The 15537-nt window shown below is 36.2% G+C and overlaps 1 protein-coding gene across 1 annotated transcript; it reads right to left on the bottom strand.

The window, feature by feature from the left end:
• Window positions 1-2709: 2709 nt before the first annotated feature.
• gmcl1 (germ cell-less, spermatogenesis associated) lies at window positions 2710-14548 on the bottom strand. Its single transcript, XM_058790384.1, has 15 exons — window positions 14309-14548; window positions 13206-13392; window positions 10877-11000; window positions 10690-10786; window positions 10469-10566; window positions 8695-8807; window positions 8534-8599; window positions 8366-8450; window positions 7197-7287; window positions 6984-7124; window positions 5596-5665; window positions 5437-5512; window positions 5208-5353; window positions 3590-3677; window positions 2710-3495 (listed from the first exon to the last, which is right to left on the bottom strand). The coding sequence occupies exons 2-15, from the start codon at window positions 13379-13381 to the stop codon at window positions 3355-3357; spliced, it is 1512 nt and encodes a 503-aa protein (XP_058646367.1). The 5' UTR covers window positions 13382-13392; window positions 14309-14548; the 3' UTR covers window positions 2710-3354.
• Window positions 14549-15537: the final 989 nt, after the last annotated feature.

Here is a 15537-nt window from a genome sequence, read left to right as displayed (position 1 = left end):
GACTCCATGCCACGCCGCATTGCTGCAGTAATTCAGGCAAAAGGAGCCCCAACTAAGTATTGAGTGCTGTACATAGTCATACTTTTCATTTTCATACTTTTCAGTTGGCCAAGATTTCTAAAAATCCTTTCTTTGTATTGGTCTTAAGTAATATTCTAATATTTTGAGATACTGATTTTTGACTTTCATGAGCTGTAAGCTCTAATCATCAAAATTAAAAGAAATAAACATTTGAAATATATCAGTCTGTGTGTAATGAATGAATATAATATAGAAGTTTCACTTTTTGAATGGAATTAGTGAAATAAATCAACTTTTTGATGATATTCTAATTATATGACCAGCACCTGTATATATATATATATATATATATATATATACAGTGGGTACGGAAAGTATTCAGACCCCCTTAAATTGTTCACTCTTTGTTATATTGCAGCCATGTGCTAAAATCATTTGTTCATTTTTTTCCTCATTAATGTACACACAGCACCCCATATTGACAGAAAAACACAGAATTGTTGACATTTTTGCAGATTTATTAAAAAAGAAAAACTGAAATATCACACGGTCCTAAGTATTCAGACCCTTTGCTGTGACACTCATATATTTAACTCAGGTGCGGCCCATTTCTTCTGATCATCCTTGAGATGGTTCTACACCTTCATTTGAGTCCAGCTGTGTTTGATTATACTGATTGGACTTGATTAGGAAAGCCACACACCTGTCTATATAAGACCTTACAGCTCACAGTGCATGTCAGAGCAAATGAGAATCATGAGGTCAAACGAACTGCCTGAAGAGCTCAGAGACAGAATTGTGGCAAGGCACAGATCTGGCCAAGGTTACAAAAAAATTTCTGCTGCACTTAAGGTTCCTAAGAGCACAGTGGCCTCCATAATCCTTAAATGGAAGGCGTTTGGGATGACCAGAACCCTTCCTAGAGCTGGCCGTCCGCCAAACTGAGCTATCGGGGGAGAAGAGCCTTGGTGAGAGAGGTCAAGAAGAACCCAAAGATCACTGTGGCTGAGCTCCAGAGATGCAGTCGGGAGATGGGAGAAAGTTGTAGAAAGTCAACCATCACTGCAGCCCTCCACCAGTCGGGGCTTTATGGCAGAGTGGCCCGACGGAAGCCTCTCCTCAGTGCAGGACACATGAAAGCAAGCATGGAGGACTCCAAGATGGTGAGAAATAAGATTCTCTGGTCTGATGAGACCAAGATAGAACTTTTTGGCCTTAATTCTAAGCGGTATGTGTGGAGAAAACCAGGCACTGCTCATCACCTGTCCAATACAGTCCCAACAGTGAAGCATGGTGGTGGCAGCATCATGCTGTGGGGGTGTTTTTCAGCTGCAGGGACAGGACGACTGGTTGCAATCGAGGGAAAGATGAATGCGGCCAAGTACAGGGATATCCTGGACGAAAACCTTCTCCAGAGTGCTCAGGACCTCAGACTGGGCCGAAGGTTTACCTTCCAACAAGACAATGTATTAGATCAAAAGGTGCTTCCACTAAATACTGAGCAAAGGGTCTGAATACTTAGGACCATGTGATATTTCAGTTTTTCTTTTTTAATAAATCTGCAAAAATGTCAACAATTCTGTGTTTTTCTGTCAATATGGGGTGCTGTGTGTACATTAATGAGGGGAAAAAAATGAACTTGAATGATTTTAGCAAATGGCTGCAATGTAACAAAGAGTGAAAAATTTAAGGGAGTCTGAATACTTTCCGTACCCACTGTATATAAACCATAACGATTTCAAATAATATCTAACAATACAGATGAATACAATAAATGAATGAAATATCAATTATATACATCTTGTTAGTATAAATTGTACTAAATGCCACCACACTGCTCCACCATGTTTCACAGATGATGTTGTGTGCTTTGGATCATGAGCTGTTCTAAGCCTTCTCCATACTTTTTTTTTCTTCCCGTCGTTCTGCTACAGGTTCATCTTAATTTCAGTCCAAAGAATGCTTTTCCAGAAGTGGTCTGGCTTTTTTAGATGTTTTTTGGTAAAGTCTAATCTGGCCTTGTTTGCAGCTTGTGGTGAACCCTCTGTATTTGCTCTCAGGAAGTCTTCTCTTGATTGTAGACTTTGACAGTGACACGTCTGCTTCCTGGAGAGTCTTCTCTTGGCTGGTTGTGAAAGGGTTATTCTTTACCATGAAGAGGATCCTCTGATCATCCACCACTGCTGTCCTCTGTGGACATCCAGGGCTTTTAATGTTGCTGAGCTCACCATTGCGTTCTTTTTTTCTCAGAATGTACCAAACTGTTGATTTGGCCACTCTGAATGTCTCTCTGATGGATTTGTTTTGTTTTTGAAGCCTAACAATTGTCTGTTTCACTTGTATGGAGAGTTCCTTTGACCGCATGATGTGGGTTCACAGCAACAGCTTCCAAATGCAAATGGCACACTTAGAATCAACTCCAGACCTTTTACCTGCTTATTTGATGTAGAAATAACGAAGGAATAGCCCACATCTGTCCATGAAACAGGGTGGGGGTGGGGACATATTAAAGCGCTCTAATTCCTTAACCTTTTCTCCAATTGTGATGGGAATACCCTCAAATTAAAACTCAGAGTGTGCACTTTAAGACAATATTCATTATATATAACAGCAGCTAAAATAATAAAAATTGTGCCCGAGTAAATATAATATACATATTATATGTGTATTTGTGTATAAAGAAAACCATTCTGTTCAAACAGGTTTTATTACTGTTGTTTTTCACACTGCTGTTTCAAAAAGTGAACGCAATTTCTTCTGTCAGTGCTTCTGTCAAAACGAACATATTTCATATGACGCTTTGGTCCAACAATATTTACATTTAACCAAAACCACACTGTGTATAAATATTGAAAATTGTACTGCTTGATTGGACACCTGTGGAAGTCACTTGAAATGCCCTGTTGGTAAACCAACACATGCCTGTTAACCCTTCACTGCTCCTACATCAGCATGCATTGACGAATAATGACAACATGTATCACATTAGCACCAATTTCAAACAAATACAACAGTACAAAACCGATATTCTGTCTTTTTTTTTTTTGTAAAAAAAACTAGGAATGACTGACAAATTAATAACCAGCCTAACAAGTTTACATTATAAGACAACTTCCAAACAAACACAAACAGAATCAAATGAAGTTCATGACCAAGAGCACTTACTCTTAGCGCTGATGCTGAAATATAGCAAATTATTTAAAAGGCACCTGACTATTTACAAATTAAGCATACAAATAAAATGACTGAAATAATATACATGAAGTTAACAAACTGTAAATCATAAGAAGGCGGCAGGACTGGCGGGTGATGGAGGTTTTATGGTGTGTGGCGTCACGATACACCGCGGGTGCTGTTCTCCGGCTCCGGTGTGTCACCTCTCCTCTCACTGGACGGGGAAGTGTAGAGGAAGTTACAGCACACATACAGAGGAAAAGACAAGAGCCGGCTGTCCAGATTCATCACCACGTATTCCTGCGATTGTGACACAAAGGACTAGTTCAGTCAAGTCAAGCCTTGAAGTAACTGGAAATAAAATGATTTAATATTTAACATTAAGACAGAATACCTGGTCCTTTTCAAGGGTAACAAGCTGGTAGCCAGTTGACCGGCTGCAAACCACTTTTCCACTGTTATCAAATGAAGCAAGGCGCAATCTGAAAAAGGTAATTAAAAAACGAATTAAAAAATAACTTTAAATACTAAATTAAAAATAATGACTTAAAAATATATACGTAATATATTTAGAAATATTATTTAATATACTTTTTATTTAAGGCAAGACACGCTACAGTCAAAACTATTGTTTTTGCATGCATTGGTCAATTTTGAGCTCTTAGGCTATTTTTTTGCTTTCATAACATGTCTTCTTTCAGGCTAGCATTTGTTTATTTTATTACATTTTATCCAGGTTTTAATTTCAATACATATCTTTAAAGACCATTATCTCCGGGGGGGTGGGTGGGTGGGGGGTTCTCCTCCACTGAGCCAGAAATATCCACTTCAGTAACACTTACACTCAACAAACTTTACGGTTTTTACAGAGTTCATATATCATTTGTCTGAAAATGTAACATTTTTTCCTAAAAATATGGTGACAAATCATCTCTTACTGGCTGTTGACAGAACTTTCTGATTTATGAAGTGATTAAAATACATCAAAGTCACAGCTGTAAAAATCCTTCGACTCTAATATGTTAAAGGAAGAAAGAAAGGAAGAAAGAAAGAAAGAGAAAGAAATTTTTGAAACTGGCTTTATCTTATGTTCAGATTTCAGTTCTGGAAATTTATGCAGTTTAGTGCATTATTAGATCATGCTTCTTTTGCATATTAAAACATAACAGTTCAACTATAATACAAAATGTAATTTCTTAATGTACTGTGATTAATTGTGGTAGTAAGAGTTCATATATCATTTGTCTGAATATATAAAATTTTTTCCTAAAAATATGGTGAAAAATGATCTTTTACTGGCTGTTGACAGAACTTTCTGATTTATGAAGTGATTAAAATACATCAAAGTCACAGCTGTAAAAATCATTCAACTCTAATATGTTATAGAAGAAGAAAGAATGTATGCAGTTTAGTGCATTTTAATTATATAATGCTTCTTTTGCATATTACTAAGAAACATATATATCCAATATATGTACAAAAAACATTATTATGATTTATATTTTATACAGACTGTATGTTATATTATATTATTAATTCCCCCACAATATGTGACCCTGAACCATAAAACCAGTCATAAGTAGCACGGGTATATTTGAAGCAATAGCCAACAATACACTGTATGGGTCAAAATGATCGATTTTTCTTTTTCGCCAAAAATCATTAGGATATTAAGTAAAAATCATGTTCCATGAAGATACTTTGTAAATTTCCTACCTTAAATATATCAAAACTTAATTTTTTATTAGTAATATGCATTGCTAAGAACTTCATTTGGACAACTTTAAAGGTGATTTTCTCAATATTTTTGCACCCTCAGATTCCAGATTTTCAAATAGTTGTATATTTCAGCCAAATATTGTCCTAACAAACCATACATTAATGGAAAGCTTATTTATTCAGCTTTCAGATGATGTATAAATCTCAATTTCAAAAATTGACCCTTATGACTGGTTTTGTGGTCCAGAGTCACATATATAATATAAGAAATAATCGGAGGTGTAACAGCTCACCGGTACGCAAGGTGGCGTCGTGGCTGTAAGCTGACAGCACCTCCACATGGCTGACTGAGGGTGTTTCTCTTAAATATGATGAAACGATTTGTATAAGTCACCAGCAGGTCAAAGCCATAATTGAACCCCGTCCATCGCCAACAGTACTGTAGAGACGACAACAACAATATATACTTTCCATTCGAAACCAGCAAAAGACAGCAAATTTAACAGCAAGAATCCAACTCACATCTCCATCTTTGGTCAGTTTTCGGCCACAGCGCATGCTGTTCAGCTCAAACTCCTCTTTATTGGCCTCTTGTGGTCTGTAACAATCATATTCACATATTTGCAATTCACACCACATGTTTAATGTTTAGCAGTGAAGATGTTTGGGCCGTTCTCTCACCCGTTATCGTTATCGTGTTCTGTCCTCAGCATAGCAAACCACTGCTGTTTGTACACGGCGCTCAGCCACTCTGATAACGACACAAGAGGAAGTTGAGTTCATATACGCCCCACTAATCTCAGCCTCAGACAACAATGGACCATCTGAGGACAAGCTGATGAATACTGCACACAAAAACAGCTTAATCTCTCTCAGAAATCTTTAAAGGTGCCATAGAATGGAAAACTGTATTTACCTTGGCATAGTAGAATAATAAGAGCAGGTTATATAACATGCCGTGAGCCTCAAACACCATTGTTTCCTCCTTCTTATGTAAACCTCGTACAAGCAAAAGACCACTGAAAAATAGGCGAATCAGAACATAACACCGACTGTGACGTTACAGTCGGAATCATAGTTATGCGCTCAACATTTGCATAAACCCGCCCATGTTCCAGCTGCCAGCCGAACCATCAGAAGTTCTGCAGCTATTGTGAAGAAACAAGTGAGGACAACAGCGAAAATGGCAGATCATGGAAATAAATGTTATGTTCCAGGCTGTGCAGGGGATGTGAAGTGCAGGGATGGGTTGGTGTCTGTATTCAGAAAGGCACGGAAAACAAATAATGCGTTCTAATAAAATAATGCGAGCCACTAAAGGGACACAGTTAGCTTTTTGCTAGCTGTAGCATGTTACATTACAGTACATAAGATTTCACTTACCACATAAACAGAGTAAAGAGAGATGACTGAGGATGATGGCGAATGATTTACAGATCCTGAGCACCACTGACAAGCATCTGATCTTGTAAAATGTGTGGTAAGTACTGCCGCTCCATAGTATAAACAGAGTACGTGTGATCGCAAATCTCGAAAGTGAAAGTAAAAAGCGATGGTGCATTTGAAAGCAGTTTATATAAATTATGTATATAAATTGAGGGCATCAGGGAGCCACTATTAATATGCGGGGCATTGACCACTATTAATATGCGGGGCATTGAAACTTTCAATGCCCCGCATATTAATAGTGGCTCCCTGATGCCCTCAATTTATATACAGTATAATTACCTGATGATATAACTGCGAGAGAAAGTATTGAAATATATATTTTCCTCCCTGTGTGCTGTGTTTCCTTCCTGCTGTTGAGCCGCACTGTGAAACAGCCAATCAGGGCAGAGCTCATTATTATTCATGACCCTTCCAAATAAGGTAATAACAGACCATTTCATTCAAGGACAAATCCTAGGGTTGTAAATGGACATGTAAAACTGTTTCTGGAGATTTTTTTGGCCTTACCTAAGCCACATACCTTCTATGTAGATATCAGATAACAATTTAAAATATTGTATCAATGCATTCTATGGCACCTTTAATCTGACTGGAGTCTGAGTGCACCAGGAAAGTCTCACCAGGGGGTAGGATGTTGTCCCGTTCTAGCATGCGGGCCGAGGCCAGGTCATTGATGATGTACTGCAGGCGGATGTGTCTGAAAACAGGGACGAAGGGCATCCCGTCATCTGTGTTCAGAAACGGCTCCTCTTCGCCAGCCTCTGTGTGCGAGTGTGCCAGTTAGGTTGAAGGTTATATAAATGCACTTATGTATTTCTATGAGTGCAACGTACCACTTCTTCTTTTACACAGCCAGGCGTCTGCATCAAGCAGAAGTTGTTTGATAGGCCCATCCCAGGATGGATTAAGCTGTAAGAACATCCACTGAAGAAAAAATAAAAATAAATAAATAAATAAAAAAGTTAAAAGAGAGAGCAGTGATGTAGTTTCAGTGCACCACTAAAAACACCAAATTTAACCCTGTAAAAGCAGGACATACAAAATAATAGAACATTGAACTATAAAAACATAAAAAATATGTTTTACATAATGTGTTATATTTGGCCAATTATAGTAATTGATAGAGCACAACTAAAGTGTATTTATCATTGTATTTACAATCTTTGAAACACTTCATTTTGTTGTTCATAAAGGAACCTTTACATTTTGCTCTGTGGTATTTAAAAATGCCAAAAAATGAGGTTATAAAACAAAATAAAAATATTATTAACATTTTGAAATATAAATGTATAATATATATACTAATATATAAAAAAAATATTATTATGGAAAACAAACAAACAAACAAATAAATAAATAACAAAAACACTTTTACAGTTAAAACCAATACAATTTTAATACTCCGAGCAGGCTGCACATATATAAAAATTGTAAAAATATATACATTAAATTAAACATATAATTTAAATTAAATTAATTAAAATTTTTCATTTTAAGATATGTTTAAAAAAAATCCTTTTAATTTAATTAAAATGATTAAATGATTTGATAATCATTTTTATTGAGGTGGGCGTAATGCGTCATAAAATGCATTACAAAGAAATAAATATACCTGAAATGTCTGTTGTATCGCATTAATTACATTTTTTTAATATGATTTTTCTAAAATGTATGAAATATTAAGTAAGCATGAGTTGCTTGAATCCACTAAATATTAACTTTAAAATATAACTATATAAAAGTAATCAAAATAATTAAGAAAAACATAAATTTACATTTAATTTATTAAATAAATGTATTGAATTTTACTTTTTTTTTCAATATTATTTGATTAAATAAATAATATTGTATATATTAAATAAATTAATTTAAATAAAATGCTTCCAAAAGATCACAGACGATCCATTAAGTGGCAATAAACATGAAGCAGATCATATACAAAATCTTTTAGATTGTGCCTGTAATATCATAAAAAGCTATGATGATATATGTTGCAATCTACCTTTTTCAGTGCCGTGTAGACGTCCATTTCCACTTGCATTACGAACAGATCAGAAGACTGAATGAGCTGTTCCATAATTTCCACCCTACTCACATATTAAAACAGACCAAACATAAGCACTAAAACCTTCAGATGAGGTCAGATGAGATTCATAGAGTAAGACTGTACCCGAGCTCCTTCATTAGCTCCACATTCTGATGCGTCATCAGGTTATTGAGGAGCCACTCTAAACACCTGCAATGCACAGAGAGCATGCAACATGTTTATTACGCTGCAGATGTGTCAGAGAATAACCAGACAGGAAATCAGACTTGAAGAAGACTACTGACTTCTTCATGACGGAGTCCAAGCCGTACATGGTGGCTGAGTTATAATAGCTGCACACGGTCTTCACATTCACATTCTCCTTCATAGTCTCTCCACACTGCTGGATCAGTCCATCCTGGGAAAGACAAAGAGACAAAAATTATTAAAGGATGATGCTAGAAAGGTGATTACAGAGGTAATATCATTCATTAAAAAACAACTTGATTTTTATATTTTCAACACAAAAATGTGAGTGGTGCTTGACTGCACTAAAGTCACCAGTAAAGTGTAGTGGGTAGCTATCAGGGTCTTGCTATATGGTTGCTAAGGTGTTGCTAGGTGATTGATTTTCATTCCAGTAGTTCAGATTTCTATTTGCCCTTGCATTTGAACTGATCAGAAAAACTTTTCATTTAAAATGTTTAAATATTTAAATCTGTCATTTTACCTTTCTAAAGTTAAACGTATAATTTTTTAAAATGTATGATTTAACATTTACAATTACTTACAACTAGTGCTGTCAAACGATTAATCGCATCCAAAATAAAAGTTTTTGTTTGCATAATATATGTATGTGTGCTGTGTATGTTTATTATGTATTTATAAAGACACACACATACAGTATATTTTGAAAATATTTACATGCATACATTTATATAATTTATATTATATATATATATATATATATATATATATAAATATATTTAATAAATAAACATAGCATATTTTTCTGAAATATATACATGCATACTTATATATACATAATGAATATACACAGTACACACATATATTATATAAATAAAAACTTTTATTTTGGATGCGATTAATCACGATTAATCGTTTGACAGCACTATTTACAACTACAAATTTAACTATTACTATATATTAATTATACGCACAAGTTTTTTTTTTTATTAAAAAGCTCACTTTAAAAAAAACAATTACGTTGGCGCCGATAGCCTAGTGGTTAGTGCGCCGACATATAGCACAAACTGTGCTCACGGTGACCCGAGTTCGATTTCCGTCTCTAGGTCCTTTGCTGATCCCGCCCCCTCTCTCCACCCAATACATTCCTGTCAGCACTCCACTGTCCTATCTAATAATAAAAGGCATAAAATCCCCCCCAAAAAAGAAAAATTACATACAAATACATACACTATTGTTCAAACATTTGGGAAACCTACCTAAAGGCTGCATTTATTTGTATAAAAAAAAAAAACAGAAAAACAGTAATATTGTGCCAGTGTCACATGATCCTTCAGAAATCATTCTGATATGATTTGCTGCTCATAAAGCAATTATTAACAATGTTGAAAATGTAATATTTTTGTGGAAACAGTGATTTTGCTTTTCAGGATTATTTGATGAGTAAGTTCAAAAGAACAGCATTTATTTGTAAGATTATAAATGCCTTTACAGCCAAAATTCTCCTGACCCAAATCTTTTGAATAGTATTAAACATTAACTGAAATTAAACAGTTATCATAATCAACAGGCAATAAAGGCAAAATATACAGATTTGTAATGTTTAACCCAATCATACTGATACAACTGTGACTATCAAAAGTAATTCTTGCAACTTCTAGCCAGTTTGAACATTTTATGTAGCTAATAAGTTGACAAGAACATTTTTTAGTTTGCAATCCATAAAAATCCATGCACATGATCATAAAAAGGTAAGACATATTGTTGGCTCAAAAGGGGAAAGGAAAAGGCTATAGTTGCATTAGAGAGTAATTGTATGTCTTTAAGGAATCAGATGGCAATGATGTTGTTTTTAACACTGGACATACTCACCAACTGAAGCATACAAGCAGCAGCGAGGATATTAACAACTCGACTTGGTTTGATCAACACGTCATCCCTGTAGAGTGACCCAAAAACCACTTGCAGGGCTACAGACGGAGAAGAAAACATGGTCAGGATATGAACGTTTGGTGTCAACAAAATAAAAACAACACTTTTAACTTGTTTATTGCATCAAGGAGATGTTAGAAACATATTCTTAGAATTCTCACCCTCTGTGTCAATATTCTGGTCTGGAATCTCAAGTTCAATAACCATCATGTTAGACTCCTTCCAGGATCCACTGAACATGCTGGAGAAATAGCCAGACTGAAAAATGAGAGGAAAAAACATTTCAATCAAAACAAAATGAATGTCTTCAGCACTCTGTTATTAGGAGAACTGAACAGCTGGACCAACCTGACACAGGTAAATTTTATGCAGGTTCCACTCCTGCCCCAGGGCGCGGATCTGGATGTCACTGTTCTCCCCATTCAGAAATAGTGTCTGGTAGATGTACTTAGAGGTGCTTTTCAACTTTTTCCTGTCCACAGAAAGAAGAATGCATACAAAAAAACCCCCCCCAAAACATTAGGCACATTTAATAAATACAATGCTATTAATGAGACAATGCGGGTGTCCCCCCGTCACATAAAACAGGTTTACTTATAATTCCAAGGTCAAAAAACAGTTTTAATTTGACCTCATTTCTAAATGATTCATAAACGATTTGTGCGAAGCAGTTCGAAGAATCAGTCTCTCTAAACCCCTCTTTTCCGTGAGCCCTCACTGCTGTGATTGGTCAGATGGCGCAGTCCTTTGTGATTGGTCTACCGCGTACAGCGCGTATGACAGCCCATGGGTGGACATTATGCAAATGTGTTACTTCGTGACGTACAGCTGTAACAGAATAAGATTCGAATTCCTGACGACACGTTTAGGCGATTGAGAGTCGACTCTTTTTTTTTGGATAGACAATAACTTTATTTATCGTGCACTGTCGGCTTCACAACTTTGCAGATAGTTTATGTTCACATACAGCTACATGACACACTGCATGAAAGGTAATATTCGAAAAGGCATAATAGGGGCACTTTAATAAATTAAAAGATAAAATATAATATTTAACATTTTAAATGTATGTAATCAGGGACAGAGTGCAACCATATGTTTCTAACATAATTCTGTATTTTCTCAAAACAAAAATATGATTATTTCTATTCTGTCACCATTGCCCTCTGCAAAGGGGAGAAACAGTTTAAGCCAATTACTGATGCCAAATTTAACATTTTAAAAGAACAGTACTTTGTGTTAACCGTTTATGTCTAACAGACCCTTTTAGGGCCGACGTCACAGTTACGTCACCGCGCTAGCTGGAGGCAAAACAAAGCGAAAACTGGAGGCGACCCATTCAAAACAGCGCAGATTTTGCTTCATAAGGAGCTTAAAATATCATCTTGTTGTGATGTTGGGTGCCAGAATCGATGTAGTAGAGGCTCAATTAGAAATTTTGACGCATACCTGCTGCCTCTGCCAGACAAAAAACGACGACAGCTGTGGTTAAACACGATAAAATGAGCGGACTGGACAGAAACTATCGTCAAAAATGCTCGCGTTTGCAGCGCACACTTCTACGGAGCCCTGCACATGACATGCAAGAAAAAATAAATAAATCGTGCGCACGATTTACTAAAACGTGCACAATTTATAAGTCGAGGGAACGAAATAGTCAATCGTGAACATGATTTAGCCTACTATTTTTTTCCTGCATGTCATGTGCGGGGCTCCATACTCTTCTTATCAGAAAAGGTTAAATAAAGTATTGTCTTTTGTTGTTATGGGCATGTCTAAAGATTTCTTATGCATCTCACCACATTATGTTGTGTATGAAATAATGTCTGTGTACATGTGTGTAATTACAAAATGCTTTTGTAATTGTATATACAGTACAATGTTGTGATTAATTGTGGCTGGAATAATAATGTAGCTGTAAAAATAGTTGTCTATTGAAATTGAAATATATACATCTTCATGACTAGATAGACACGGTGAGTTTGTCTTTACTATACAGGTTCCTACAGAATCCTGTCAGATCGTCCATTCTTTGAGTAAAAGTGTTTGCGGGTCGGACAATCTGGTTTCGTCCGTTAAAGTGAACCTTTTTAAATAACAACCGCTGTCCCGGACAGTGAGTGACCTTACATATGCAGGTAAAATCAGAATTTCTCCAGTTATTGTTAAAAAAACAAGCTAACAAACTTCATAGCTAGTGTTAGTGAAGCGGTCAGGGGAATCTTTCTGCCTCCAGCTAAGCTCCGCCCACAGAAAAACTTCACAATGTTTACTAGCAGAAAAAGGGTCATAAGTAATAATATTTAAAAAATCAATTTTGGCTGAAGTATTGCGAGAGCATTGTATTGTGAGATCGGTGTTGCGTATCATTGACTGAATTGTGACATGAATATTGTGAGACATGTATTGTTTTACTGTAATTTTGATCAATTCTATGAAGCCTTGGTGAGCAAAAGAGTCTTCTTTCAAAAATATTTAGAAAATCTAACCAACCCCAAAACTTTTGAACAGTAAGGAAAGGACGTGTGGCCAAGTATGGTGTCCCATACTCTAAATTTGTGCTCTGTATTTAACCCATTCAAGTGCACACACACAGCAGTGAGAAGTGAACAAACAAGTCTGACTGTCTAACCATTAGGCCATAGACTGCCCCCCCGTGTAATGCATGTGTTCTCACCTGCGTGGCGTGTCCAGCTGACTGTCCTCTTCCTCAGGCTCGCTGTCACACTCACAGTGTGAGCTGCGTTTCCTCTTCCTGCACTCACAGCTGTGTCTGTTTCCAGCGCACTGCCTCTCCACAGCCTCCTCTGGGCCCCGGGGTGACGACTGGAAGCGGCTCCCGAGTGAACCCATAATTATTCAGCCTACAAAAACAGACAATACCCATTTAGTCATGTTTCTAAACTGGTTAACAACACTGACGTGGCATGACAACTGTACAACCAGTGCATTTGTACTGGGTGCCACCTGCAGAAAGTCTAAAAATAGTACAACTTATGCTGCCTTCACGTGCTATCGGAAATTTCCTATTTCTCACTAATGAAGTCGTGATTACGAGCTTGTCGTATTCAAGTGCTTTAATGTCGGAAAGAATCAAATGTAGCATCCTATTGGTTGACAATCATATAAACATTCACCGCGCTACACATGCAGTTCGCTGACAATTCTGGAATTTCGGTCAAATACATGCTTATTTCACTGCTTATAAAACACACAATATGTTTCGCATGATTGTTCATATCTAGCCTATAAATACACTACTTTAGCGTCAAGACAAAGGGATGTAGTTGCTGTGAGAACAGCATTGACAGCAGCAATGGTTGTTCCCTCCACCATGTTTAAAGTTTATCACCCGCCCAAATCGGAAATCAAAATTATTTCTGAATTTCCCAGTAGTAAATACGACTTGAGAGGCCGTTCACGTCCAATTTCCGATTAAGAAACTCGTATTTAGGATAATTCCGATAGCACGTGATGAAGGCAGCATTAAACACTGCATGGAGTGAAGTCAGGTGACAGGTGGAGACAGCGATCGATTTCCAGTGCTTAATGTGCATTATCGAAGTGAATCTGCCTGTGAATTTGAAATTAATGTTATTTCACATTCCAAAGGTTCCAGTTAAGAAGCTTCAGGCTGATGGTTTCGCATGTTGTGAAGTGAGTGACTGTGACTTACAAGCATTTCTTGATGTCGATTTGTCTGTATCACTGTTATATTATCTTAACACCAATAACTTATTATTTTCGTTTGTATGTTACAAAACACTGGTAAACACTCACCACACGCTTCTGCCTCTCAAAACACTGGACACACTCCGGATTCTGCTCGTCAACCGCTGTGCAAGTGCATCATTGGGCGTATAATCAACGCATATATTAGCTGTTAATAGCCGTACATCGAAATCGGCAATAAAATGTGTAATAAATGAATCCGCAGTCTCAAACAAAAGCAGACTGGTAAATAACAAACAGAAGGGATGTGTGTCTCTCCTCCACGTCACGGTTGTCTGATGTTCGCCGGATGCTGCTGCCACCTAGAGTCGCGGAGCCCTCTCTCTCTCTCTCTCTCTCTCTCTCTATCTCTCTCTCTCTCTCTCTCTCTCTCTCTATCTCTCTCTCTCTCTCTATCTATCTATCTATCTATCTATCTATCTCTCTCTCTCTCTCTCTATCTATCTATCTATCTATCTATCTATCTATCTCTCTCTCTCTCTCTCTCTATCTCTATCTCTCTCTCTCTCTCTCTCTCTCTCTCTCTCTATCTATCTATCTATCTATCTAGTTAGCTAGCTATCTACTTTTCTGGTGTTATAAAAACCTTTTCATACAAAAATGTTGCTTGATGTCCACCATTTCTGAGTAGTTTATTATTATAAAATTAATCAAATTTAACCATTAGAGAATGTACTATATAACAATAAATAAATAAATAAATACACGAATAAAGAATAAATAAATAAGAAGAAGAAAAAGAAAACTTTATTAACTTTTTTCCCCCTGATGTTTTGCAATAAATAAATAAATAATCAATCAATCATTAGGGAACTTTCTGTATAAATTATTTTAGGTTAATTAAAATAAAACACCCTGCAACGTTCTGGGAACGATATGGTTGTAAAATAAATAAATAAATAAAACCTAAAAAGAATGTTCCTAGAACATTATTATTTAGTTCTCAAAAAATAAACAAACGAGAACCAAATACTAACGTTATGGGAAAGTTCTGTGTTTGCCGGGTTAGAGTTATTCTACATTAGTTGTTTTGGTCCTTGTTTGGTCCACATTTTGTTTGACTTTGTTTTATTAATTAGTGTTCATCTTAATGGTCTCTCTGCCTTGTATTACAAATTTGCAATAACCATAATACAATAAATATATCAAATTAATTATTTAAATTAATTTTAATTAATTGTCAGTTTTTCATTTTTGACTTTGAGGGGAAAAAATGCCTGCTCAAATATCTACTCAAACAGTTAATGAAATGATTTACAATTAATTTTCCTGCTTGT

The sequence above is a fragment of the Onychostoma macrolepis genome, chromosome 10, assembly GCF_012432095.1.
Source record: "Onychostoma macrolepis isolate SWU-2019 chromosome 10, ASM1243209v1, whole genome shotgun sequence".
Classification (NCBI taxonomy): domain Eukaryota; kingdom Metazoa; phylum Chordata; class Actinopteri; order Cypriniformes; family Cyprinidae; genus Onychostoma; species Onychostoma macrolepis.
The sequence above is the reverse complement of the archived record's forward strand: the minus strand, read 5'-3'. Positions and strand labels throughout refer to the sequence as shown.

What these genes read in the sequence shown, in the direction of transcription:
- gmcl1 (XM_058790384.1), bottom strand. Translation starts at nt 13,381, where the DNA reads ATGGGTTCACTCGGGAGCCGCTTCCAGTCGTCACCCCGGGGCCCAGAG. An exon ending in CAGCTGGACACGCCACGCAG is followed by an intron (nt 11,001 to 13,205) that starts GTGAGAACACAT and finishes TTCTGTGGACAG; the next exon opens with GAAAAAGTTGAAAAGCACCT. An exon ending in CTGCTTGTATGCTTCAGTTG is followed by an intron (nt 8,808 to 10,468) that starts GTGAGTATGTCC and finishes TGTCTTTCCCAG; the next exon opens with GATGGACTGATCCAGCAGTG.